This window comes from Bacillus rossius, chromosome 2 (assembly GCF_032445375.1).
Source record: "Bacillus rossius redtenbacheri isolate Brsri chromosome 2, Brsri_v3, whole genome shotgun sequence".
NCBI classification, from domain to species: domain Eukaryota; kingdom Metazoa; phylum Arthropoda; class Insecta; order Phasmatodea; family Bacillidae; genus Bacillus; species Bacillus rossius.
The window spans coordinates 135555269-135582673 of NC_086331.1; the positions used below are offsets into that span (position 1 = coordinate 135555269).

General features: G+C 34.0%; 1 protein-coding gene across 7 annotated transcripts in view; it reads right to left on the minus strand.

Moving 5' to 3' along the window:
- Positions 1-27405, minus strand: part of LOC134529879 (FYVE, RhoGEF and PH domain-containing protein 6-like) — an 85380-nt gene that overhangs the window by 52182 nt on the left and 5793 nt on the right. For 5 of the 7 annotated variants that reach the window (XM_063364436.1, XM_063364439.1, XM_063364433.1 and 2 more), the window contains exons 2-7: positions 23274-23414; positions 22150-22231; positions 18092-20204; positions 15144-15281; positions 10483-10661; positions 4528-4678 (exon numbers count right to left, since the gene is read on the minus strand). In XM_063364436.1, the coding sequence (XP_063220506.1) occupies positions 4528-4678; positions 10483-10661; positions 15144-15281; positions 18092-20204; positions 22150-22231; positions 23274-23304 (2694 nt within the window). In that variant the 5' untranslated portion in view covers positions 23305-23414. Of the gene's footprint in view, positions 1-4527; positions 4679-10482; positions 10662-15143; positions 15282-18091; positions 20205-20713; positions 20890-22149; positions 22232-23273; positions 23415-27405 lie in introns of all 7 variants that reach the window. The other 2 variants (XM_063364438.1, XM_063364437.1) reach the window with 2 other exon arrangements.

The following is a 27405-nucleotide window of genomic DNA, read 5'->3' on the forward strand; positions in this document are numbered from 1 at the left end:
TCAAATCCCATTGAATTTATAGTATTCAAAAAAGTTGAGATTCTAGGGAAAATTAAAAAAAAAAAAATATTAGAGTAAATGTGGTAAATTCAAAAATTCAACACTGGCACATCTTACCGTTCCCCAAGATACCGTACTTTTAATATTTAATCATGTAAATAAAATTGCAATAAATATATGTATTCATCTTGAATAGTCGATTCATAAAAATAATATAGAAGTATAAGAGCGATATTAGACACCAAAAAAATGGTGAAGCGTAAAATTAGTGCAAAATGACCAAATTCTGGCTTTTAAAAAGATTTTCTCTAAATTTCAACATTTTTGTGGAAAACAATAAGTTTGGGGTGAAATACAGCTGTTTCCACGAGTTGATCAACGCAATTTTTGAAAATGTCATGCAGTATATCATAGATTTTGTAAAAACCTAGGTTACTGCACTTCCCACTATGTAAATGACTTCATTAAAGATTTAACATGTTTTTATAATCATAAATGATACTTGGTTAGGTTTTACATCATTTTATAGCTGTGTATTCTTGTGAGAGGTATTTCCATCATCATTAGAGACAGGTGTACTATGTGTATGGGAAATTAGATTACGTGACGTGTCTTATGGGCAAAGTCGCAAATCATCATGGTCCGTTTTCATGGCTGAAAAGTGTTCAGTAATTAGTCGAAAGAGTGAGCTGCGCTATGATTGGTTGTTGATGGCATCATTAGTGCAGTTTCTTCTCAGTGTGCAGGAAGCTGGACTCATAGGTCGCACTGTTCGTCGGTTCTTGGGTATCTGCGAGAGTAGGAGCGTGAGTAGTGGCTTGCCAATTTAATATATTAATCTAACAAAGAGAAGAATTAACGCCTGTGGTTCAAACCGTGCTTTTTTTAACCTTATTTCAGACAGTTGATTAGAACTTTATGACCACAGGCGGCAGCATAGGCCCAGTTGGAGCCATTTTTGGTAAATCGGTGGCCACATCGAGCAGACAATGGTCTATCAGCCATTTGTACAGTGCACCAGAAGTGACCGTGGGATTGAATTAAATGAACTGTAAGTAAAAGTCATGCCCAAGTAATGAACCGATTTGTTTTGAAAAGTTGTGCGAGTTTTTTTTGTTTTACTGATGTAAATATTACTGTCTGAAAATGGCAGCTGTGTTCAGTGTTTGATAAAGAAAAAATTAATCAACCCACTTTATTAATGACTTCTTTCATTTATGCAAGGCAATCTTCAAGGTAAACAGCCATACTTTAAAAGTCAAATTCTATGGAACTGAAGTGGTTTTTGGCACCCAGAAAACTTCAAGTTTTTATATATTGTGAGCTAGACGAAGGTCTTGATTGTTACAATTTGTAGCACAGGAAACATATTACAATACAAAGTATTTTGATGTCTGGAACATAATATTATTTTTTCATTACAGCGCCAATCAATATTAATAACTCCACAAATGGGATACTATGATCTTTGTGCTGCGTGTAAAACACAAAGTTGCACATACTGTAGCTTCATATATTTGGTTATTTAGCAAAAAATCATTTTGGCTCTGTTTACAAGGGAAGCCACTAATCATTTTATATTTACATACCATTTCTATTATTTATTACTTGACTTGATGTAAAAAATGATGTTTTTCAAGTTGAGGAAACTTACGTTTCCTGGAAAACTTCAAAACAAATGCAAAAAAGAATACGGAATTAACCAATCTTCTAGCTTGTTTTAGAAATTTTATAGTTTAGGCCAAGAAATAATTGTTAATGGTATGTGAAGACATGTTAAGTGTTTTATGTATATTTTGCCCCATCCCTTGTTATTACAATGGTATCTAGAAATATACACATTCTGTAGGTACATCCCTGTTTATGCCAAATTATAGGCAATGGGGTACTGCTTTATTAAGTAGCTATCATGTGTCTTAATCATTTGACAGGAATTAATTTATTTTTTTGGTTGAATTTTATGAAAGTTAGAGATGATCACATGCATATTTTTTTGAGATAGTTATTGGAATCCAAAATAGTTTTTATTAAAAAAAATTGTTCATTTTTTAAAACAAATAAATAAAACTTCAAAAATGCTTTTTCCTAATTTTCTAACATGTTTTCCAATCATTCTTAAGATGGCATTGTGATACAAGTAGTTTACTGTGTCGTAGGGGGGGGTTTTCGGATGGACGAAAAGGAGTAATTTGGGCGCCACCACGTGGAAGGGCACGTGGACCCGGCTACGAACTCTCGGCTCAGGATCGTGACGTGACCCGTGTGGGGCTAGGCTAATCTCCCCCCTCGTGCGTCGTGTTCGTGGGCTCTTGAGGCGTCCCACACGCCTCGAAACTCAGGGAATTATACACGTGACCACTGAACCACACATTCTGAGCTAGTGATTTTATTACCAGCGAACTTGCACAGGCGAATTATTACACGGCACGTTACAAAAATGTTAAAAGAGTTTTACGTAAAGTACTAAAAAACACTGTTGCGGGTGATAACCAGTTTATAGGCTGACCAGGTCACCGCGTGGCCTGGCCTCGAGAGTCAATCACGTATTACGAGTACGAAATATCCGTAAACGGAGAACAAATATTTAGGCGAAAGAGTCTACCACCTGGAGCAGGCCTCGAAGAAGTTACAAGGTTTTAGATTTATTTAAAGATGCGACGGAAACTAATGGATCAGTGAACAAAAGAGATGAAGTTGACGAGGTGCGCGGGCCGCTCCTACTCCAGGCGGCGAACGGAAACAGACTGACGAGACCAGAGCATCATGGCCGCCGGGAAGGGTTTGTTGCCCGCTTTGTTACCGGGCAGCCGTCCGGTAACATACTTAATCAAACAAATATTATTTAAAAAACAAACATAATTTAAGTACACTTATTTATAATTAACAACCTTTAGTTATGGTGTTATTTCTTATTAAAGTTTAAAAACTATTAGCGGGTAGTTCTGCAGATGCCCGCATGGGGCGCTGCGCCGTCCTTACTTACTAAAACTTGAGGCGTGACAATTAGGGATATTTTATTACATAAAAAGGTTTATACATTATGTTTATTTTAATAAAAGAAAGGGGTTGTTGCACCGACTCTAGCACCGCCTCTTGCCGGGCGCCCAACACACACACACACACACACACGCACGGGGCGGGAGGTTTGAATAGAGGGTGGTGGTGGGAGGAGAGGGGCGTCAGTTGCGGCGTGACGTGGCACATCGGGCTTAGGGAGGGCGTAGCCCCGGTCGACGTCAACTGTTTTAACAAGAGGTTAGGGATGCATATTACAAATACTGATATATCGTAAAAATGGTTGGTTGGGTTAAGTTAGCTACATTTAAAATACTGTAAAATCATTAGTAATTACCAATTTCAACTGTAGCTAACTGCATTAAAACTGAAAGAACACCGAAAAGCACGTCAATGCACCATATAACACAAAAATGTAAGTTAATACACCACAAAGTACCATAATGCAACAAAAATCATAAAATATCTGCATTTTCAATTAAAAAAACTCATTTAAATCACAACATAATCTTTCAATACGTTAAATTCAATTAATGTAATTATTTAGCATGAATATTGCACCAAAATGTAAAAAATAAATTGATTGGATAATTTTTTCTTTTTTGGAATTTGCAGTTGTTATTGGATATGTTAGTGAGTAATGCTCAGGGAATCATGAAAATTCATATTAAAATTCTACTTTTAGCAGCCGGTCACTATAAACTTCAGGCAGTGCAATAAATTACGTACAGCTTTTTAATGAAGCCAAATTTTTACAACTAAACAATACAAAATAATGGCCTAAAAACTACTGAAACTACAATGGAGTATTTTGGTATTTTTTTTCCTCATTCAGACAAGCACTAGTTCATGACTGTTACTCAATATCACAATGGTAGCATTAAAATCATTCCATTGGAGTTAAACATCCAGTTCGTGAATACATGCATAACAGAAGGCATGGTGTTTGTGTTAGAATGAAGTTTGAATAATCAACAAATGTAAGAACATGTAACAAATATCAACATGGTAAAAATGACAGTGAAGTGTGGGAACATTTCTCGTGGTGGCACAAGCCGAAAAAGTGCTATGAAGAAGCATTTGAAGTTGGGTAACATTTTTTTATCTTGTACATCATTTCATTTTTGACCATCGAGACCTCTATTAAAATTTTAGAGGGGGAGATTAAAGGTAGTCTTTCAGATTCAGATTTAAGAAACTTTGCTTCCAATAAATCACAAAATAAAATTTTTTTTTAAACAATTTAAGAAATGCTTGTGGGGAAAAAAATTTACAAAATACTGAACGTGTAGATATCCATTTATAATTATTTTTTTTCTGACTTCAGATTTAGATTCAGATTTGAGAATAAATTTGGGAAATTCTTTATGAAATCCAATACTAGATTTGGATTTCATAAAAATATGATTCCATCCACAACCAAATTATTAAAAATTTTGTAAAATTTACCAAACAGCCTCAACTATTCTTTTATATTAGGTACACAAAAGATGAACTTCATTAATTACTTACATCTTTCCCCAAACTAAATGCCGGAAAGGATACTTCTTCATCTGGTTTGAAAGCAACATATGGTTTTCGCTTGAAACTTTCTTTTCTTTTCTCGTATTCCCTAATGGCATCCTTTAACACACTTACCCACTCATCTCTTTCTTCAGATGACCTAAAAACCAATCACAAAATAGGGAACCAAAATTAATAATATTAATAATTTTTTTTAAAATAAAAAGATACTAAGCAAACATCAAAGTCGATTGCCAAACCTGTATGATTATAAATAAATCAATTCAATTAATTGATTATTAGTGGTTATTCTAAGAAATGCCATTTGAAATGTATTATACGAAGTATCCAAAATAACATTGTGCATCAAATGTATTTGAAACAATATTTTTGAGGTCTAGGGTTCATAAACTCTCAAGCATTAGAATTTCCACGCCAGTGTGGCCCTCCGAACACAGCTGACCACAACACAGCTGCTATGGACTGATGAGAGAGATTGGGAAACTAACAGCTAGCCCCAGGATTACAACCTTAAAAACCTCTGTGGCACAGATGGCCACTTGCCAAAATAACTATACAGTAAACACACTCAGAACCTTTGATTTTAAGAGACTACCAATTTATTCACAGCCCAAAGACATACACAGTCACAACAACAGGCAGACTGTACCATTAAACACGGCAATTTTTCTTGTCCTCACATGTTTGTTAACAAGAAAACCATATGCACTAATAATTAAAGAAAAACATGAGCAAAAACTAGGTGAGGTACCATAAAGAAAGGGTTCTTGATTCGCACCCTGACAACCATTCCTGACAGCTGTAGGCTAATCAAACCATAAACAAACAGCTTGAGGAAAAACTGAGAAAGCAATCAAACCTTGCAAAGTTATGTTCTAATTGTTCTACAAACAAAACTACAACGTAGACGTACACGGACCGAAAAGAAAACAAACATGCCACTGCCGTCACCCGCTGTCTCGGGATCGAGACCCAGGGCAGTCCTAGTGGTTTTCAGTGGCTCTAAAGGAAATCTCCGGCGGGCGCCAGGTTAATTCGAGAATTAACCGAGGTGGTCGTGGGTTTTTGCCCCTGTGTGTTCCACTAGGATCGACGGCTGTTGATGGTGGGAGGGAGTCCCTACTTCTAATAAGCACTGGCCCTAAACAGTATAGAGGACTGTTTCCTAATTATCCAGAAGACGTTTACGAAATAAAGAAACAGTATTTAGTCGCTGGTTTTTAATCTCGCATCTCACATAGTGTGGATGGCGGCACAAGTTACACAATTACACTTGACAAAAACACATTGGCACTACATACACTCACACTGATAATTAATTACGTACTACATGGATGTTACGTTGCGGCACTCGCAAACAAGATCCCTACGTTGATTTGTGGGTCGACGAAGAGTTTGGGTGGATTAACGGCCACTCCCATAATAAGCTGTAGATAGATTCGTGCCCGGGCTCACCTGTGTGAGTCGCGGGACCACGAAGATAATATTAAATGGCAAAGTCTGTAAGGTTGTAGTCGGCAGGCGTATGCTCGACGAATTACGCAAAGTTCTGTTTGCGGGAGTCGGCCCGGACCGTAAAGTGGCTGCGTCGCAAACCTTTGTTCCGCAACGAGCAAAAATTAAAGCGGCTGGAATAAGCCCTGCACCGGAAAAGGGCGCGGAGACACGCGGATAGAGAAAAGAGGAAAAGGTTTTAGCGAATTAAAATAGTTACCAGCATGACGAATCAGAAGCACAAAGGTTGAAGTCTCCCCGCGGGATCACACGTCCGCCCCGGCCCGTGAATAAAACTCTACTGCTGCTTTGTGCCGGCTTGGGAGGGGAGGAAGCGTCATGACGCGCCGAACTTTCTAATGTGCTGTTATTACAATTTTATAATCATAATTAGTCATTATTATTTATAGAACACTCGTATCTTAATGACATCTGTCTGAATTAGTTGGCGGAAGGCCCATAATAATAATAATACATAACAAAATTTAGATTAATTATATTTGAAAATAAAAAGTCAAGCTGGAGACTGTCTGTCACTTGTTGACTACTCCAGTGGCTATTTGCAAGTAAAAACAGGGAGGTAAATTAGGTTGGTTAACACTATGGTTAATTATTGGCGGAAGGCCGCAAGGGACGTTCCGGACGTTTATTAATTGCTGTTTCCCACGGGGGAAACCGCTGCACCCCTACGACGCACTTTCACTATTAAGTGTTGTTCTGCTAATTAAAAATCACTTAATTAATCACAGCAATTAATGATGCGTGAGAACTGTTTGGTGGTGTTGGCATATGGACGTATCTGGGAAGGCACTCACCAGCGTCGGCGGCTCGCTTGACTCACGAGAAATGTGCTAGGGGTGCGTTCCGTTAGCGGGGTTTAATACTGGCAGGTGGAGGCCGGGCTTTATGGCCTTCGGAGGAACGACGACACTACAAGCAACCAGATATTCAAGAATGGAGAAAACTAGAGGCATAGCCTTGTACCACCCTTAGGGGTCTACATGATAGTAAAATTCTAATAATCGGTAAAATCTACATTCCTCCTCTAACAACACCTTCAACATATGAATTGTACTTTGAAGATCTTGAAGATAAAATAGTGAATTCCCAAGACAATCTACTAGTAGTTGGTGACTTTAATGTCCCAGGTGTTGACGGCCAAATATACACACACTGAATAGTATTTTACATTCTAGTATTAAATCTAAAGCCCAGGCTTTGACAAATTTTGGATCAGCTATGGATTTAACACAATTCAACTACTCTCAACTTACCAATCGGTTATTGGATCTTTGTTTTACTAGTTTGGATCACTGTTTGGTCAGTAATGCCCTTGATCCATTAGTTAAGGAAGACCTACCTCATCCTGCCATTGAGATTATCATAAAACTGAACATAGGGACTAAGAATGGAAATGCCCCTTCTACGTTCACAAACTCAAAATTTGGTGACTTACCTTGGCCTATATAATGTAAATATTATGGTAGATTATTTAACTTCCACAGTGAACAATTATACAAACAACTTAATACCAAAGTCTGAGAAATTATCTAAATATTCTCACTGGTTCTCTAAACAACTTATTCAGGCCTTTACATAAAATTAAAAAAAAAATTATCATAAATTATATAAACGCAACATGAACCAATTTTATTATTCTTTGTTTACTTACTATCAAAAAGAATCTAAGTTTCTAATCGCAAGAGATAACAAATTTTGGCTCATCAATATTAATAACAAAATTAAAACAGAATCCCAAAATATTCTGGAACTATGTACACATTATGAGAAATGACTTTGAGCAAAAACCATCTCTGATGGTAATAATTCTATCACAAATGACTCGGTTATTATTGCAAACTGCTTTGCTAAATAATTTGCTAGTGTTTTTGTAACCTCCACACCTAAAAATAATCCACCAGTTTCTATATGAACTAATTTTTTCTATTCCTATGCCAAATAATACATATATTTTAATCTATTAAACATTATTACAGTCTATAATAATACCTGACGGTTTAAACTAAACAATGACTGCAATATATGGGCAAGTGTAATGCCAAAGTGGTGCATCTGCAACCACCTCCTTGGAAGAGGCCTGTGCAAATATCCATTTTTTTAGTTTGAATTGAATATGATTATCAAATTATTCTCTAATATGAATATTTAATTCAAATAGTAAGAATGAGAAATAGAATTCCACTAAAATTTTTTTTAACATGTTACAAATACAAAGGGAAAGTGAAAGTAAATGTGTAGTGGCTTTTCAGAAATTAGACAAATAATACTGAAGTGAAAAGTTAGTTAGGTTAGTCAGCTATAGTAATTATACATAAAATGCTTATTAAAATATTTAAATTTTGAAAGAAAAAAATGTGTTAATTATGGAGATATCCTAACTTAACCTAACCAAAGCAAACCAACCTTTCATTTCAGTTCCTATTAGCCTTGTCTTCCAGAATCTAATACATATTAATACAGTAAATTTTCGTGAACCACAAAATACCGTAAAATCAAATCCATTTCACGAAAAATTTGTATCTTTTATTAAAATGCTGTATTTCATAAATTACTGATTAAATGAGCTCATATTTACATATTCAAACCCTACAACATTGTTAACGGCAGTCGGGTAAATTGTATTTAGTTCAGCAATATTATAGACACAATTTCTGCTAATTTTGTCTGGAATCCGAAACAATTATATACATTTTTATCATTTTTTTTTTGAGTTGTAACATGTTTCATCACGTTACATACAGCAAGTAAGCTACTACTGTATCACATGGGATTAGATTTATTTGGACTACACCAGCCCCTCGAAGTAACGCTGTTTGATTAGCGCTGTTTTGAAGTAACGATGCCAATTAATTAGGGCATGATTTGAAGTAGTGCTCTTTCTCGTCCACATAATTTTTTTTATTTTCATACGTGCACAATGTAACAAACAAAATGCAACAAATTAAAAATAAGACGGCACTTGTGTAACACAAACATTATGACGATTCAAAAAAAGATATTACCTTTTTATGTACTAATTATTCGCTTCCATCGCATATTTTTAAAGCCTAATTAAAATTGCACAGTAAATAATATTTCGTAAATAAATTTTCCGACGCCTACGTGTGTGTTTAGCTAATGTTTATACATTCTATGCCGTCTTGCAACTCAGTAGCAGCTCTAGTGGGAAATGCCGGAAGCTTTCGAGGCTAGTTCACATCTTGCATGACAGGCTGCGCTGACTCCTAGTCGTGCATACACAAAGTTACTCATGCATGCTATAAAAACAGTTGCGAATTTCGTTTTATACCCTTATTTACGCTAGTGTTTTAAGATAGCATTTTGTTAATAGAAAACGTAAAATTTATTCTTCTCTATTCTTAAACATTCAAACAGAGCTTATATGTTAAAAATACTATTATTTTTAACTAAAAAATGTGACGTATACATGTTCTTCGTAAGGAAATATGAGGTTAGTAGGCTATGTACAGTTCAATTATGCCGCCTGTGATTTAAATATAGTATTATTTTAGGTTATTTGAACTTTAAATGCAATTTATACATTTATATTTTTCTTAAATTGTATTTAGATGTGTTAACAGTATGTAAATACATACATTTAAACGAAATAAATGTCATATAAGGAAAAGTAAACAAACGGATTTCAGTGGCTGGAGAACCAATTATTATGAATAACATGCACTCTTATGACAAAAACGTATTTGATTAGCGCTGTTTTGATTAGCGCTCTATTTTCCTGGAACGAATTAGAGCGTTACTTCGAGGGGCTGGTGTATTGATATATTCACTGTTAAAACTATGGGGTTCACTTCTTTTAATAACCATCGTAATGGAGTGTTTTTGTTTTGTAGTGTTGTAGTCTATGGTTGTTGGCATTTATTTATTTTTTTCCCCTTTATTGGCATGTGTGAGCAAACAAACATAAATAATATTTTGTTTTTAAATTTTAAATGACAAAATGCTGTGTTTTGAATTGTTCACATAATTTTTCTGTAACTGCTTAGCAAAACAGTAGTGGAAAAAATTTAGAATACTTGTTGCATGTTTAAAACAGTGTTTATTGTTCATGTTTTTAATTAAATCCCATTAAAACATCAAAAAAGAGTATATAGCACAAATGACTTAACCTCAACAGTGTATTTCGTATATGTCTCAAGGCATGCTATGTGAAATATTTGTAAGCAAACGAATATTCATTATTTCAAAGTGTTAGTATTCGAGGTTGAATCAAATATGAATATTCGAAAATTTGAATATTTGCACAAGCCTAGTATATTTACACATTTATAATGGCAGTAATGCATGTTTTTTCTGTTCCACTTGAACTTGTAGAAAGACACTGCAGATTGGTAAACGACAGAAATATTACAATTATAAACAATAGAAAAATATAATAAATTATCTTTATATTTAACATTATTCACATACCTTGCTGACAGACGGAAGCTTCGTTGAGTGCTTATGATGCTAAATTCATTTTCATATGCCTGAGTTTTTGGTACAGAAACTTTTAAATTATCCAAAGGTAACTGATAGTTTACCTTAACTGACTCTGCTGAATGAATAGTAGAGCCAATGTAGGATGTGCACAGGAGGCAATCATTCAGCTGAGAAAAAAAAATTATAAAGCATAATTAATTTAATTTATTCATTCATACCTGGTGAAAGTTATACAACAATTTATGAGGTAAACACTTAAGAATACCTCTATTAGCTCACTATCACATGAAAGCTAACTTATGGTACAACCACACAAACAATAATAATACTTATTACGTTCTTTCAGTACAGTAGGTAGTTTAAATTAAGGACAAAAATCCAGATCAGGCAGTAAATAAAAGAACTAATAAGAACATGAAAAGGCCTGGATGGACTTAACAAAGAAAATAAACTAAAGAATACTATGGTCATCATATCTGAAGCATACTAATTTTTTAAAAAAATGTTCTAACAAGATATTGTACTGTAACCAAAACACATATTATGTTCCTGCAAACTCAAAGTTTTTCTTCATTGCTCACACACTTTTTTGTTAGTACACATGTTTTTTTTATGTCCAGTATGTCACATTTAGCAAATATATATTCTTTTGATAAACAAAATACAGTGATTTAGGTTATATATTGCAGAGAATTGTGTGATCAAAGAATCTAAACTGTCACTGATAACCCTTCAAACTCAAAAAATTGCTTAAAATTGTTCAAATGTAAAAATGTTGGTTATTTAGAGTTTTAAAATTGTATATACGACAGGTGACAAACATGTAAAATTTCTTACAATGTACTTTAAAACAAAACCTAGTTTAGCTTGTTACTCTAACCAGTTTGTCTCTCACAAGCTTTCTAAGAAATAATAAAACTACACTCAATCACTATTGAAACTGAAGCTAAGGAGACATTAACATTGTGTAATAAAATAATTGAAATATATACACACTGTTTTTAAATAAATTTCACCAAAGATGACACATTAAGAAGTAGTAATCTTATAGTGTACGCTAACATAACCTATGAGCTTATTTCAACTGGCACAGTAACATTATGGATATAGTGTAAAGACAAGTTTTTATTCTTAAATAAATAAGAATTCAATCACAATGCTCATGAAACCTGCAGCACAAACTACAGGGTGTCCATATGGCACACAACCTACCTAAAGTCCAATACAACCAACCTAAAGTCCAATTATTCTCACATTTTGGTTAATACGTCCAGAGTAATAAAAATAATAGCCTCTTCAATTCTGTGTCTCAACTCTCGCAAATCATTAGGCAGCAGCGGAACGTAGACACAATCTTTAATAAAGCCCAAAAGGAAATAATCGCATGGCGTTATGTCAGGTGAACATTGAGGCCAGCAAAAGAGCTCTGTCGTCTCGACCATTACGACCAATCCAACGGTCAGGGACTTCCACGTTCAACCACTCTCGTACAAAGAGATTCCAATGGGGAGGGGCTCTATCTTGTTGCCAAATAAAATTTACACGTTTACCCTCTAATAATTGGGGAAAAAGCCATTCTTTCATGCTGCAAGCACAAAAAACAATAAAGCAGTACTCATGCATGCGCTTATCTAAAACTGTTCGAGTTACTCTTTAATTGTGACCTTGAACCAACACTCTTAAAAGCTTAAAGTTGATACTATTAAATTTTATAACTGGGACATTCTTTTATGGACATACTGTATATTTTGTGAGTTAAGTCAATAACTGAACACACGACCTGAACTAGCAAAAATGTTATATCATCAGTTTACTAGTATGCTAATATGGTACAGTATATTCAAAATAATGGCACACATTTCCCAATTATGCCTATTTATTATTAGTACATACAATATTTAATATTTCTATTAAAACAAAAGTGTGAAACAAAAAAATAAACATAAACATTTACAATCTTTCCAACTTTCCACACCAACTGATAGCTTACAATCCCCCACTTAAGTCAAATGTGAATACGGCAGGGAGGGGGGATAGGTACGTAGCGTAGCATGCTATATGCTAGTTGTAACGGCTAGAAGAGAAGACGGCAGGGGAGAGGTAGAAATGACGCAGGAGCGATGCTACGGAATTCTCGTAACGCTGCTTGTGTTTGTCTACTCCTCAGTTTTCGTAAGGCTAACGATTCACGCTACCATATTTTTAATTTTTATTTATTTGCATGGAAATGAGTCATTGATTTGTGCAATTAACTTTATAAGTATGATTCATTTTTATGTGAATAGTATGATTGAAAATGTAAAAAATACATATAGACATGTTGTGAGCTTTATAAATGTAATTTATTTTAGGTATGTGAACACTGTGATTTGAAGATGTCAAAAGTATTTATAGACCTGTGAGACAGACTAAGTGTAATTTATGTTTGATTGGAGTGTTTTTTGTTCTATCATTTTATTCACCCGAGATTTTAACATCATGCATAAAATTATAAAAAAGCAGAAGCAGACAAGAGGTATTATCGAAGGCAACATGGGAATAAACCGCCAAAAGAGGTGCCAAAAAGTGCCCGTGAACAGATGCGAGAGTTCAGGGCGTGGAAAAAGGCATTTTTTCTTTTGAGATGTTACCCACATCCTTACTATTCTCAATTATTATCTCTTGTTCAGTAAAAAAACACTAGTAATTTATATCTATCTATACCTAACAAGCAAGAAGTTTCACTTCTGTTGTGTGTGTACTCCACGCGCACACTTTTTTTTATCATTTAAGAAGGCTATAGTGCAAGATATATCTCTAGTGTGTGACATAGAATGACTAAGTCAATTTGGCTGCCTTAAGACTTAGGGCCTCTAAAACATACACTTTTGTATTTCAGTTATACTGATTCCAGATTCTTATGAAGAATTCTTTCGAAAATGAGACACAGAAAACATACTTCAAGTGAGAAGCTAGAATGCCATTAGTCAGTAAAAATATTTTAATTATAAATATTTGCTTGATATTTTAAAAAATAACATATAAAGTTTAGAATACATCTGATAAAAAATTAATGAATAGTAATTGCTTACATAATGAAACATTAATTAAAAATACATAATGTAAAAACTTGTCAAAATGCAATAACGCCAATGTGGAGGTTGAAGCATAGCTTTAATAACATACTATATCGCTTCTTTCTGCATCGTAATCTTGGAAAATTCTGAGTGATTATTCGAATAATAATGTACTGTATGAATAGGCACATGTATAAATGCTACATGAATAATGTGATAACTGATTTATGAAGTGTAGATAGTCTTCTGTCTGTGGTGAACTTGATTAGCAAGAGCATTTATTCATGCCACAGACTGCATTAGGCATGCTATGACAGACTCTTAAAAGTACAAGGCAACACAAACAACAGGGATGACATATTTGTATGTATGTATGGAATTTTTAAATTTTCAATTAATGGCTCTTAGCAAACAAAACTGAACATTTCATAATAATTTCCACAACTTTAATCTTGACAATCAATTACTAAAAATATGACAGACAAAGCAGAAACATTCTCCATAGTGAAAATTTCTCTAACAAATGAGATTAATAACATCAGAGTTGACACAGATTTAATAAAAAAATATTATTTTCTACGTAGGTAATAATCAAGCATACATGATGTATCAAAACTGTTTAAAAAAACCTAACTGGTGTACAGGAGGAACAATATGGAAAAAAACTTAAAAATATACAAGACCTGTTCATAATAGTTGCATTCTAAAGTCACTCGGCCACTTTACAGCAGATGAGTACAAACCAAAAGCATGCTATGTCGAAATATGCTGCAGTTCATTTGTGATTGCACTCAAAGAAAAAAAGTAGCATACTTTGCATGTCACAAGTACAATTCATTACAATGAAATCAAATATACCTAATTTATGAGCATGCTAACTGTGCCTACATGGCAGCAAGATAGCATGTGTGTGCATAAAATTTCCCAAATAGATGATGCCAATATGCACAGACAATGTAACATTGTTACAAATGTCTGTGGAAAAAAGATTGTTTGTACTGATGCAATGGAAACAGAATACCCTGAAATGCAAGGACTAATTGGACACAGGGAGTCACCCCAAATCATGTTTATTTTTTCTTTTCTATTTTCTATTTTATTTGGGTTTATAGTATGATTGAGAGGGAGAGGTCAGAGACAGTGACACAACAGAGCCCAGGCATATCGGAAAAGCAATCGGCCATGGCCTGTAGTAAGAAACAGTCCCACAACAACCTGGAGTTATTTCAGATAACCGTGACTGGGCTAGGACTTGAACCAATGTCCTCTACACTGTGAGTGTTGTACCACCATGAAGCAAATAACAGAGGCACAACATGAGAAGAATGTGATCACTATGTCAACATGTGGAGGCTCCTTAAGAAGAACCTGCTGCACCACTACCAACTATCTACAATGGTGTTTGGCTGCAGTAGAAATTAGTTGACAATGCACCTATGTTAGAGCATGTGCTTTGGGCTGACTGCAAGTGGGCAGATGAAAAACCTTATGTGATGTGATGACTTATATTGGATATTCACGATGGACTGTATATAAATACAACAATTCTCACTACACAAAATTATCTCACTCAAAAATTATTACAGTAATTACCAAAATAAAATAACGAGGCTGCATCACTTTCCGAGATAACTTAAATAACTCTCCGTCTTTTATTAAGTCTCGTCCAGGCTTGATAATTTCATAGTTTCTCAGCATGGTCTGCAGCTGCATCAGCTTCTTCAAGCCATCCTACACAACAAATAATGGCAAACTGAAATAAATATATAAAACAACTTAAAAGTCACATCAAAATTCACAGTAAAAATAAAAATTTTAAAAATACTCCAAACCTAGCCACGTAACATGAGTTATTTAGTTTTTTTATGATATTTTTTGTCTACTTTAAATTTTTTCTAATGCACATCTCTAGTCTGAAACCCAACAAATAGTAAACTTTTTGAATTTAAAAATTACAGTTTTATTTTTGGGAGAGGAAAGTGGGGGGGGGGGGGGGGGGGTTGCGCTTAGCTTCAGTGCTCCGTACCACTAAAACACCTAAATTAATATTGTAAGCCTTTTTCTTTCAACCCCTAAATAATGTTATGGCAGGTCAGCCGAGTGAGTGCTCTTTTGTTCTTAGTTAGATAATTTTAGTAAAGTAATGACGCTCCCTAGCGGGTGACGACGGAATTAATATAAAGCTTTATTTAAACTGTTTTCCATGTACAAGTAGTTATTTTAGAAAAAATTGGTCATGGGTATGTGTGTATTAATTTTGTAAGAGGTTCATGTTATTCTTTATAATAACCCGGGGCACGCAGTCGTACAAATGATAATGATAATTGTGTTAGGCACAAAGGACGCCATGTTTCCCGTCGCGAGCCTTGGCTCGCCCAAGTCTCCTTCTTCAGCTGGCCGAGGGCAGACGTCTCTGCAGACACCCCGGGGACAGCAACGTTGATTCAATGATAGGTAGCTCTGTAAATTTAATTAATTTAAACCGCTTTATTCTTATCCTCGGGGGCTCTCTCAGTCGGTGGGGGCTGTGTCTTAAATAGTTTTTATACTCCCAGGAGTTTTTAGTCTTCACTCTACGTAAAAGCTTGGGGCAGCCACGTGTGTGGTCCACATCCTCAATCTATACCAATTCGTGCCTCGTGAGTTTCAACCGTGTAAAGAGATGAGTGTACGAGGGTGTGTAAAGTCTAAGTAAATCAACTTAAAGAAGTCACGTGTTTTTGTATTTGGGGGCCACGTGGGTCCTTCCTCCGGTCAACGGCGTGTGGGATGCCCTAAGAGCCCACTGCAATTAGGTAGGAGCGTGCCCGATGCTAAGAGCGGGCTAGGTACAGGTACAGGTGTCGACGCCGGAGTCAGGAGGGCCAATATCTCGCCGCACACGGGCCACGTGATGCCGTGAGTAAGAGTTTCCAGTTGGGTCCACGAGCCCACTCACGTGGTGGCGCCCACTAATTCCGCGATCAGAATAAAACGCAACACCGGTAGGCCCTCAACCATAAGGGCAAATTTTAATGTTACCACTTTCAAATATTTTATTTGAGTTAGGAGGTGGCAGCGGAGAAAGTAAGTAGGCTTAAAAATTTGCATAACATAGCAAAAATAGTACCAGTGGAAATGTGAGCTTTGGTTCTCGAGATATGAGTGACAGGAACAGGAAGCAACAGCCCATGAAGTCACTAGCGACACAGGGGCAGTCTCACTTGCATCTAGCTTACGGTGCACATAGTGAGTTATTTCCTTTCCCATATACCTTTTGTTCACGAGTTCTTGAGGTTAAATAATTTTTAGCTTACTAATGATTTGAAAGCACTATAATGCCTAAAAGGTAATGCTATAAGGAAGTAATCTTCCATACATTTATGTTCCACTGAAAATCATTAATTTGCTATAAGCAGTAAGTAAGATGAATTCACTGGGATTCCTTTATATGGAAGAAATATACAAGTGTATGTTCTCTTCACTTTCAAGATAATGATTTTGAACTGTCATTTTGGTACAAGTCATTTTTTATTACAAGTATACATACAAACCACGTTATATAACACTGTTCCCAGAAGAAAAAAAGTAGAAAAAAGTCACAAAACAAATATTTTATTAATACCAGCTACAAACCCACAAGAATTCTATAAATAGATATTAGTAAATCACAAGTTAACAACTTGCCCTTGTTTAAGGTAATTTCATTGTTAAATAAGCATCTTATTTACACCACAAGACAGTGAGAGGGAGGGGGCCCATAAAGGTGAGTGTTAGCGATAGATAGAGGGAAGGGATGGTGAGTCATACACACTAATTGGAATTAATGGGACTCATAATTGATTTTAAGTGACAGCAGCGGGGGAGGTAGAAGATGTTGGTGATGGCGAGTCATAGAGGGAGAGGTTCGGGACAAGTATGCACATGTCATTTACAATTAATTAAGATTAATGGGTTCTTAATTGACAGGTGACATGAAGGGAGTAGAGGGGGTCACTAATTTAGATTATTGTGTTTTTAATTAGCTCATTGTTGGTCCAGAACTATCCAGTTCTCCCTACTAACGATGACAAAATTCATGATGGACATATAGGGGAAAAGTCCTATGGCTTTTTTGTTAGTCAATGTTTATGGATAAACACAAGTTTTCAATGGGCAAAGACAAAACAAAAATTAATTGGCTTTTAATCAATAAGTAGAACTTATAAAATTCAAAATAAGGGATTCCAAAAGAAAATTTATGTGTATAAGTGTGTAAAATCAAGACCTAATATGAAATACCAGAAGAAACAGTACTAAACACAAAATGTGATTTACAGATAGCAACACGTTTTATTTTTAATCAATGCTTCTAATATTTGAATACCATACTATTTTCTAAATATGAAGTTTCTTATATGGTTTAAGCTTAATTTTACATAATATGAGGTGCAAAATGCTTCTTGAAAATGCTTTTAAAAATAGGATTTCAAAACTAGAGAATAAGCTGTGTAAGAAATGTACGTTAGCAAACATATATTATAACTTAATAAAAAAATTGCTATTTGTCAGAAGGTACTTACTCCCAGTTTCAATCCTCTATTTGCATGGTCTGCAACATCACAAACTATCTTCAAAGCTGCTTTAGTGTCTTCATAGTCTGGGGAGTCACAGTTCTGAGTACTGAGGTAATCACTCAAAATAAGTCTGTACTGAGGAATCCTTTGTACTGGTTTAATCATATAATGTTTCAAAGATAACTTTTTACATCTTGGAGATGCTTCAAATTCCTTTACTACTCTTGCAAACTTCGGATACTTGCAGCAACACTCGTCAAGATAATTGCACTGAAATTCAAAATTTTGTATGTATGTAGAGTACAGTTTTAAAAAAGGGCCTTTCTTAACAATAACATCTGACACTTTTTTAATTGTATTCCAATTGTCAACCCTGTACTCAAGATCATTCAACAGATCTTCATTTAAATGCAATAGTTGGGGAAGATTATTCAGAATTTTAGAAAAATTCTCCTCCGGTATAATAATACTTTTGATGGTTCGCTCTGAAAATTTTACAGCATTCTTTAAATCCTGAGTTAAAAGTCTTAGCACATCCAAAAAAACTTTTTCAGAAGTCACCAGCTCTCTCACAGTATAAAATGCTTTCTTTTCTTGTCTCTCTGCATCTGTCAGGGTAACTGGTTGATTGATGCTCGTAATACTTTCCTCATTGTCAGAGTCAGAAATATCCTGAACATTTAAATAACTTTCTGAACTAGGTGCATCACTATTCTCATCAGATTCAAACATGCCGCTCAAACCACTGGCTGGTCGATTGACATCCAACGCTGTTATGAGTTTATGACTATTAGAACATTTTCCTTCCAACTCAGAAATCTCTGATGATATGTCACTAACTCTTGTTGCTTCTCTATTAGATAAATCATGCTGCAAATAAAATGTACTACTACTTTTAGAGATTTTACTAGGCTTCACTTTAACATCAACTTTTGAAATTTTAATGTCTCTGCATTTTGAGCTTCTATGTTCATCAGCACATTCAAAGCACCACAATGATTTAGAACACGTACCTCTATGTGTTTGAGGTTCATCATGTAGGTATGACTTATAGCCTGAAGGGAGAGAATAACGCCTTGAAAAATGTTCAGGAACAATATCTTTTAGGTTTGAGGATACATTTTTCACATTATGTGAGCTGCACATTAAACTTACGGACTTAGACTTCACACTGCATTCTGAATAGTCTTTATCACTAGAGGTTTTCACATCTTGAAAAGGTTTTGCAAGACATTTTACATTATAAGCTAAAACTGAACTGCCACGAATTAATTTTCTGGAAAATCTTGCATTACAAGAAGACAGATCATCTTTAACACTGTCTTTGCTAACTAAGCTGGCAATATGAGAAGACTTAGTCTTTGCTTCAGAAGTAACACCCACAGATTTCACACATATTGAATGTAGATCAGCAGGGTAAAATGTATCACAGATTGCATTCACACATGGGTATTGTTTTAACAAAACTGCATTTGACATGTTTATGAACAAACATTTGTCTTTAGTACATAAATTTGGCAGAGAAGTAACTGCATAGTCAGTACTAATTTTTTTATTAAATTTATCATCAAATGATTCATGTCTAAAAAAACTAAAAGCACGTTGATAGGAACTACTATCAGCTGCTGTTTCACTTTTTTCAGAGCTCACATGCTCAAGAACGTGATCACTTCTAAAATATTGTCTATGACATTTATCTTCTAAGGACACATTACAGCATTTTTCAACAACAGTACTGCCAGATTCTAGTATCTTTCTTGCTTTAGTCACAAAGTCTGTATCATTTTTATCATTAAATTCTTCTCCAACGTTAGTGACCGTGAAAGAAAATGGTCGAACAGTACTACTAACATTCAGAGATGATTTGCCTTTTTCACTTGTGAAATTAACTGGGGTGTTTCGATAGACCTGAGGTGAAGGTTTGGGTAACAGTGGTGGCTTTGGTAACGCCTTCAAAGATGCTTCTTCTCTATACGTTACCACCTTCATTTGAAAGTGCCTTTGTTTGTCTCTGCAGAAAGAAGAGTGCTTTATTGATGGATGAAGAGAACCTTTAAATGACTGCTTGTTTTTATCATCAGTAGATTCACAGATTTCTAGATGCCCAGAATCATGACCACTGAAAAACAGAAATATTGCACAAATAAAAATAACACATAGGATAGCATTAGAATTTTTTTTTATAAAATAATGATGAAACACTCAAAAATTTGATGCCAGTGTTAACTAATTGAGACAATGATAATATTTGATTATTTGTGCTTTCAGTGATCTGTGCAGAAAATATACACTGAGTTAAATTAGGATTTGATGAGTAAAAATCAGACAAATAATTTGAACATATATATTTATTTAAAATTTTTTTAACATTTGTGAATAAGAATAAAACAATTACTTCTTCACTGATGTTTTTACAATCAATAATTTGCTTGCCTTAAATATTCACTTTTATTTTGCGCTAATAGGAGGTAGGCACTGCATTCAAATTGTAAAAGATTTTAGTTTATTGAAAAAAAAAGTGCAATGAAAATGTTAAAAATCAAGTGCTTCCTGGTCTTACCAATTTTATTTATTTTCAGGTAATGTTTGCAGCTGGAAACACCTGACTGAATAAATATTGTAACCTACCTCCCTTTTTTTATTTCTTGCTTCTTCCCACTAAATTACAGTAAATAATTTCATTTATGTTACTTTGCTTATGCTGAACTGACTGAATTAATTTAGTTTTACTCATTTAACTTTTTTGTAGTAACATAAATTTTATATGATGCTTTTAAAGGCTGGTAAGAATCAACATGGTAAGGCTGAAAAGAAAAAGAATATAATATGTAGTAAAAGTGTGATTTTAGTAACCCAGTATAAGCAAACTCTACATATGAATTATGAACCCAATGTAGTACCGAAATCACCAGGCCAAATGCTTTAACCAGGGCTACAGTACATGAAAAAATAGTAGACGTGTGCAAGCAACTGGGTTTGTCTATTTTCAGACCGTAACGACATGACCACCTGCAGAGTGCTAGGGAAGAATCAATGTTGTTACTTACAGTCTCCATTGTTTGCATTTCCTTTCTGGCAAAAATAATAGTATCATTTAGAAATACATAGTTAATAATTATTCTTAATTTAAGCATACATAAAATTGGTTTTTCACAACTATAAAACAGTAAACATATATTTTTTACAGTGCATAACATGTAACGCTGATTTTTAACCCTTGTAAAAAAACTGACATTACAAAATTAATTTTTTACAATTTGTGTGTCAAGTTTGGGATGACATTTCAAGAATAATGATGCAAGATAGCCAAATTATGTTTTCAAAAGTAAATCTAGTCTAGAATGTGCTGACAAAGTTTTGAATTGTGAAAAACAGTAGCTAAAAATATGATTTTTATATTAACATCTACAAATGAATGGTAACCATTTTTAAATGTGTTAAAAAAAAAGATTAGTTACCTTTCTGTAAAATTCCAACATACAGAAGTCATTAGAACAAAATGGTCAAGCAACAGATTTATTTTTTTACCCATTTAAGGATTGAAAATTATCCTTCAAGCATTTTTAGAGTTAAATTAGGAACTGTAACAAAAGACAATAAAGTGTAGACACTTGATATGTTGCTGAATTTCTGACTTTATTCAAGTGGAGTTGGAGTACCATGTGAGGCATAAGAATAGTTTATGATGGGGTAGGTAATGGTATTTGATTCTATGGATTGAGTCATTTTGCCTAGCAGCAATGCGAGCAACATCTATATGCCTATAATATAACACAGAGTGGCACCTAACACCAAAAACATCTATACAAAGTCCCCAGCTAAGAGCAAATAAAACACCTTTTTTTTTATTTGCCACAACTAAACCAATCAGGTATGTATGTTGAGTGTGTCAGTATGAAGCCTATATGAACTGCACCTGTGTTTATATCCCCATATGCACACACCCTGACAAGTATCCACTAAAAACATACTTCTTGGTTAATTTAAATACATAAAACTACATTACTAAAAATAACTGAAATTGCATTGAATATTTTTGACTTAACATTATAAAATTTATTTACCTCTTAGTTGGTGTTTTCTCTCTGTAACCGAGATTATTCAGAGTTATTATTGGTTTTGGAGGAACTTCAGGTTTCTTTCCTCCTGTCAACAACAAAATATGATATTACCAAAAGCACATTTTTGGAAAAAGCACACATACAAAATCAAGTAGTAAAACTCGGCATGCTATAATCAGATTACAGTATATCAGGCTTATAAAGTACAAAGTATAAAAAGAGAGAAGATGAACACATTTTACACTATTTGTATAGTAAAATTCAAGCAAAATAAATACCATCTAGCATTCAAACAATATAAAAGAATTTATGACAGCTAAATCAATAATACCTTTTTTTAGTTTTTTTAAACTATAAGTTTATTTAACGACTTAACTAGTTTTTTTCCCAGGAAAATTGGTTAGCAAAAAATGTGTGGTTAGTTTTAATAACAAAAACAACCACTTTAAATCAAACTGTTACTAAATTATGTTTTTAAAAATAAAAAAATATTCACTAATTGTTTGAGTATTTAAATTTACTCACAGTTTAAGCCAAAGAAGGTAATGTTGAAAGTACCAGCTCATCAAAAAAAAAAAAAGTGTACTGAGTTATTACTAATGTTGCTTGATCATCCTGTAAAACTTCTTTTTTAATCCCGATGGATATAAAAACTCAATGGGGAAAGCAATAGTATAGGAAAATTATTTGGATGAAAACAATCAAAAACTAGACCACATAACTTAACACATTTTTCCGAGTCACTATGAATGCTTGGCATACACAAATTTGTAGGAAAAAATATGAGATTTACATGAAATTGGTGGAATCTTCTAAAATATTGGTGCAATATTACACAATTTCACTGATTCACTAATTGGTTAAATTATTACGCACCATTACATATTCTGCATTAACAAAAAAAAGTAACATTTCTACACAAACAAAATAAAGCCCCATTGCTGGAAATTCAAAGACCTTATAAACCTGCAAAAATTATCTAGTAGAATCATCAAATTACCAAACAAATAAAAAATAAATTCTTTACAATATAAATCTAGGTCAAATCTATTATGCATTAAAATATTAAGAATGCAGTTTATTTTAATTTCACTAAATGATTTAGGTTAATAGAAACAAAAACTTACCATTCTGTGCCATTATATGTTTTGGATTCATGCAGTTTGTCTACAAATATGCATATCTCTGTGGTTAAGTTATTTAGTTCAATTTCATGTTTCGCTGATTCTATTTTACCCATAGAGTTTGTCTTCAAACATATTACCTCCCTGAAAAAATAAAAATCACAATTGGTACCTCAATCAAGAAAAAATTATACTAATTACAAATAACCAATACTAAAATTACTACTCACTTAAAATCACTGATCACAATTATAAGTGTGGTTTGTACAGATCAAGACAAACATATTTTATAAAAGAGTGATACTATATTACTTGTTTTCATTTGCAAGTGCTGCCCACCAGCTTGAGGACTCATATTGGCCAGCATTGAAAATATATTAAATTGAGAAGGTAAATGTTTAAAGGAATAGAATGAGCTAAGCAACCTGTGGGCATCAGAAAAATTGAATGGTGAAAAGATGCTAATTTGACCAAATGAATGGGTAGGGACAAGGGAGTAGTACCCAAGAAAACCCATTTACATGATGTCTGCCATATAACTGGGTACTACCCTGCCGGGAAACTGAACCCAGATCAACTTGAGGGAGGAAGGGGGAGGCGGGGGGAAGTGATTCGACTGCTATGGCATCAGCAGACCTGCCAACATTCAAATTTAAAAAATCATGAGGTCCTCGATAAAAATTTTCAGGCCCATAAATACAGGTTAGATATAAAAAACAACAAATGAGAATCTTTAAATTTAAGTGACATACCTGTACATATGTTACATGGTCTCTGCTTCAAAATTTATTTCAACAAATTATAGGTTGCAGATTTAATTTAGTTGAACATAATTTAGCGCTGTCGTGTGATCATGCGGGACGCAACTAAAAAAGATGTAAAATAACAATCTGCTCGTGTAACATTATTATCACTGTTCACAGCAAAATTAATTTTTTTTATTGGAAGCAATACACTTCACGTGTTAGTTGTGTTTTTTTGTAGTGACATGTTTCACAATGTCTCCTCTTCCACTATGCGAGATAGAAAAATCAGCACGGCGCACGCTACAAAACGCAAAATTGCTTCCTTTACGTGACTCGAGTATTGATGGCAACTCGTTACTGTAAGCTTTCGTAAAACTTGTTTTGTAACTTTTACAAACAAAATCTTGGGGCCCCAAAAAATCGTGAGGAAACACTATTTTGGCGTGAGGGCGTGAGATGGACCTAAAAATCGTGAGCCTCACTCCAAAATCGTGAGAGTTGGCAGGTCTGCATCAGTATCTGCCAGAAAAAAGTATGAAAAAATTACTTTTGGAAAAATCTCACTCAGCTGAGACACCTGGCCTCAGGAGTGAGTCTTGTAGCTCCTGAATAAAAAAACATGCTTGATGAACAGCCAAACCAATTCAGCTGACCAAAAATTCAGATATTTGTTGTGAATCCTAGTTAATTTACTTTAGTTATAAACTCAAGAAAGGGAGGATCTCAGTTTCTAACAAATTTTTTTTCCAAATTTAACACAATAAAAATGTGTGAACCCAGAGAGAACACAATTATATGTACCTAATTAATCAACCAATGTCACAAAAAAAATTAAAATAAAGTGAAAAGTGGATGTTTTCGGTAGATAAAAACAGAAGTGAGTCTGAACTTCAGTTGCAACATGTGTTTGGAAACCTGCTACCATGACAAGACTATTGTAGAGTCACTTGCCAGATAGCAGGGGCACACTGTCACACAGATTCATTAATTAAGCTTGCTTAGATCATTGTGCTTATTGAGTCACTCGTAGGATCTATAGCTCCATTTATAATTTTTGATGCTATGAAAACAAGTATGTGGTTTCAAAACCTTTTCCTCTATTTATTAAGAAAAATATCTGTATTATCTTTGAAAGATTTGTGTAATGGGAGTGCATGATATCTGTTCTATTGTAAAGTCTGGGGCACCACTAAAGGAAATTGTTCGAGAAATCCCTGTGATGTGTAGTAATCTAAAATTAAATGACTCTGTTGTTATTTTCGGTGGTACAAATGATGTGGCCAAGAACTTAGGTAGTAGACTCTTGATATCTCTACAAGAAACACTAGACAAATTAACACACACTAATGTAATTGTTGTTGATGTTCCATTTAGATATGATCTTCTAAAGGAATCTTGTGTGAATAAAGAAGTCATTTCTATAAATAGAAGAATCCACAAGATAACCAGTTACTTTAAAAATGTAACACTTGTAAAAACTAATGAATTAGGCAGAGGGTGCCACACACAACATGGCCTTCACATTAATAGGTTAGGAAAAAAACAAATTGCTGGCAAGATTCATCAGGTTGTTACTAACCAAAGTTCAGTTACTAATAAATCTGCTCTAGAAATGCAGGGAAACTTGTAAACATTGCCAATCCTATAATATGTAACGATCAACTCATTAATTCGGATTGGCCATCGTTAACCTCTAATTTTAAGACTGTAACAAGGTCTCCTTTAGGAGGCATAAATTATAAGTTGTGTAGTAATATTATTTCTAAGCCTTATGTAATTGTGACCAGGTCCACTGCCCCACAGAGTGTGCCGAAAGTTAATGTGCCGAAAGTTAATGAATCTATTGTGATTTTTCATCAAAATATAAGAGGAATAAAACAAAAAACAGAATTGCTGAGTTTGTGTGTTAATGAGCTGCTAGTGGATCACATGTTGGATGTGAATGTGTTATGTTTTACCGAACATCATCTACAATCTATTAACACTGTTCAAGTTCATATTAGTGGTTATAAGTTGGCTTCTCATTATAGTAGGTCTGACTACGCAAAGGGTGGAGTATGTATTTTTGTAAAGAGTACCCTTCAGTTCAATTGTATTGATCTTTCTAGTTACTGTGAAAGTAAAGTGATTGAATGTTGTGCTGTGCAATTTACTTTTGCATACAAATCTGTTATTATAGTGTGTGTATATAGAGCTCCTTCTGGCAATTTTCAGCTTTTTCTAAAAAAACTAGAAAGTTTATTATCAGAATTGTTTTCATCTAATACAGATATTGTTATATGTGGAGATTTTAATGTAAATTATCTTGTTGATAGTAACAAAAGAACACAACTAAATCTTCTTATGAACTCTTTTAATCTGATCTCTGTTGTTAATTTTGCAACTAGGATTTGTGAAAATACTGAAACTGCTATCGACAATATTTTTATTGATAAATCTCAAAGTGATAAAATTATGGTAGCTTCTGTTGTGAATGGCATATCTGACCATGATGCTCAAGTTATAGAATTACATCATAAATTAGTAAATAGTTCTAATTGTATAAAAAATTCACGCAGGCAAATAAATAAAGAAACCATTGAGCAATTTAAATTATTACTTGCAACTGAAACATGGGATTTCTTAGAAATAGTAAATGATGCCAACATTCAATTTAATTGTTTTCTTAACACTGTTTTAGTATTCTTTGAGACATGCTGCCGTGTAGTAACTGTAAACACGTCTCAGCGAAAGGTAAATTCATGGATAACTAACGAAATAAGAAATGATTGTAAAATTAAACGTAACCTATATACTACAGCTAGGGTATCTAATCTTGACAAAGACAAACTGCTATACAAACATTATAGTAAGATTCTTGATAAAAAAATCTTAGCAGCAAAAAGTAAATATTTTCATAAAATTATCTCTAATTCTTCCAACAAGATTAAATCTATATGGGATATTGTTAAAACAGAAGTATCGAGACATTCTAATAAAAATTATAAGATATCCCTAAAATTAAAAGAATCTACTATTGAAAACCCAGTTGATATTTCTAATGCTTTCAATAAACATTTTTTAAATGTTGCAAATCACTTAGTAACTAATCTTCAATCTTCTCACGACCCTTTAGAGTTTGTCCAAAATGCTTTTTCCAAAAAATTTCCTAAAATTCAATTTTCTCTTGTAACTCCTCATGAAATAAGTTTAATCATAAAAAACATGAAATCAAAAACTTCTCATGGTTATGATGAGCTTAGTAGTAAAATAATCAAGCAGTGTTCTGATCAATTATCTAAGCCTCTCAGTTTAATTTGCAATATCTGTTTAATTACAGGTACCTTCCCTGATAGGATGAAATACGCTGTAATTATTCCATTACATAAGAAAGGTGAGAAAACTAATAT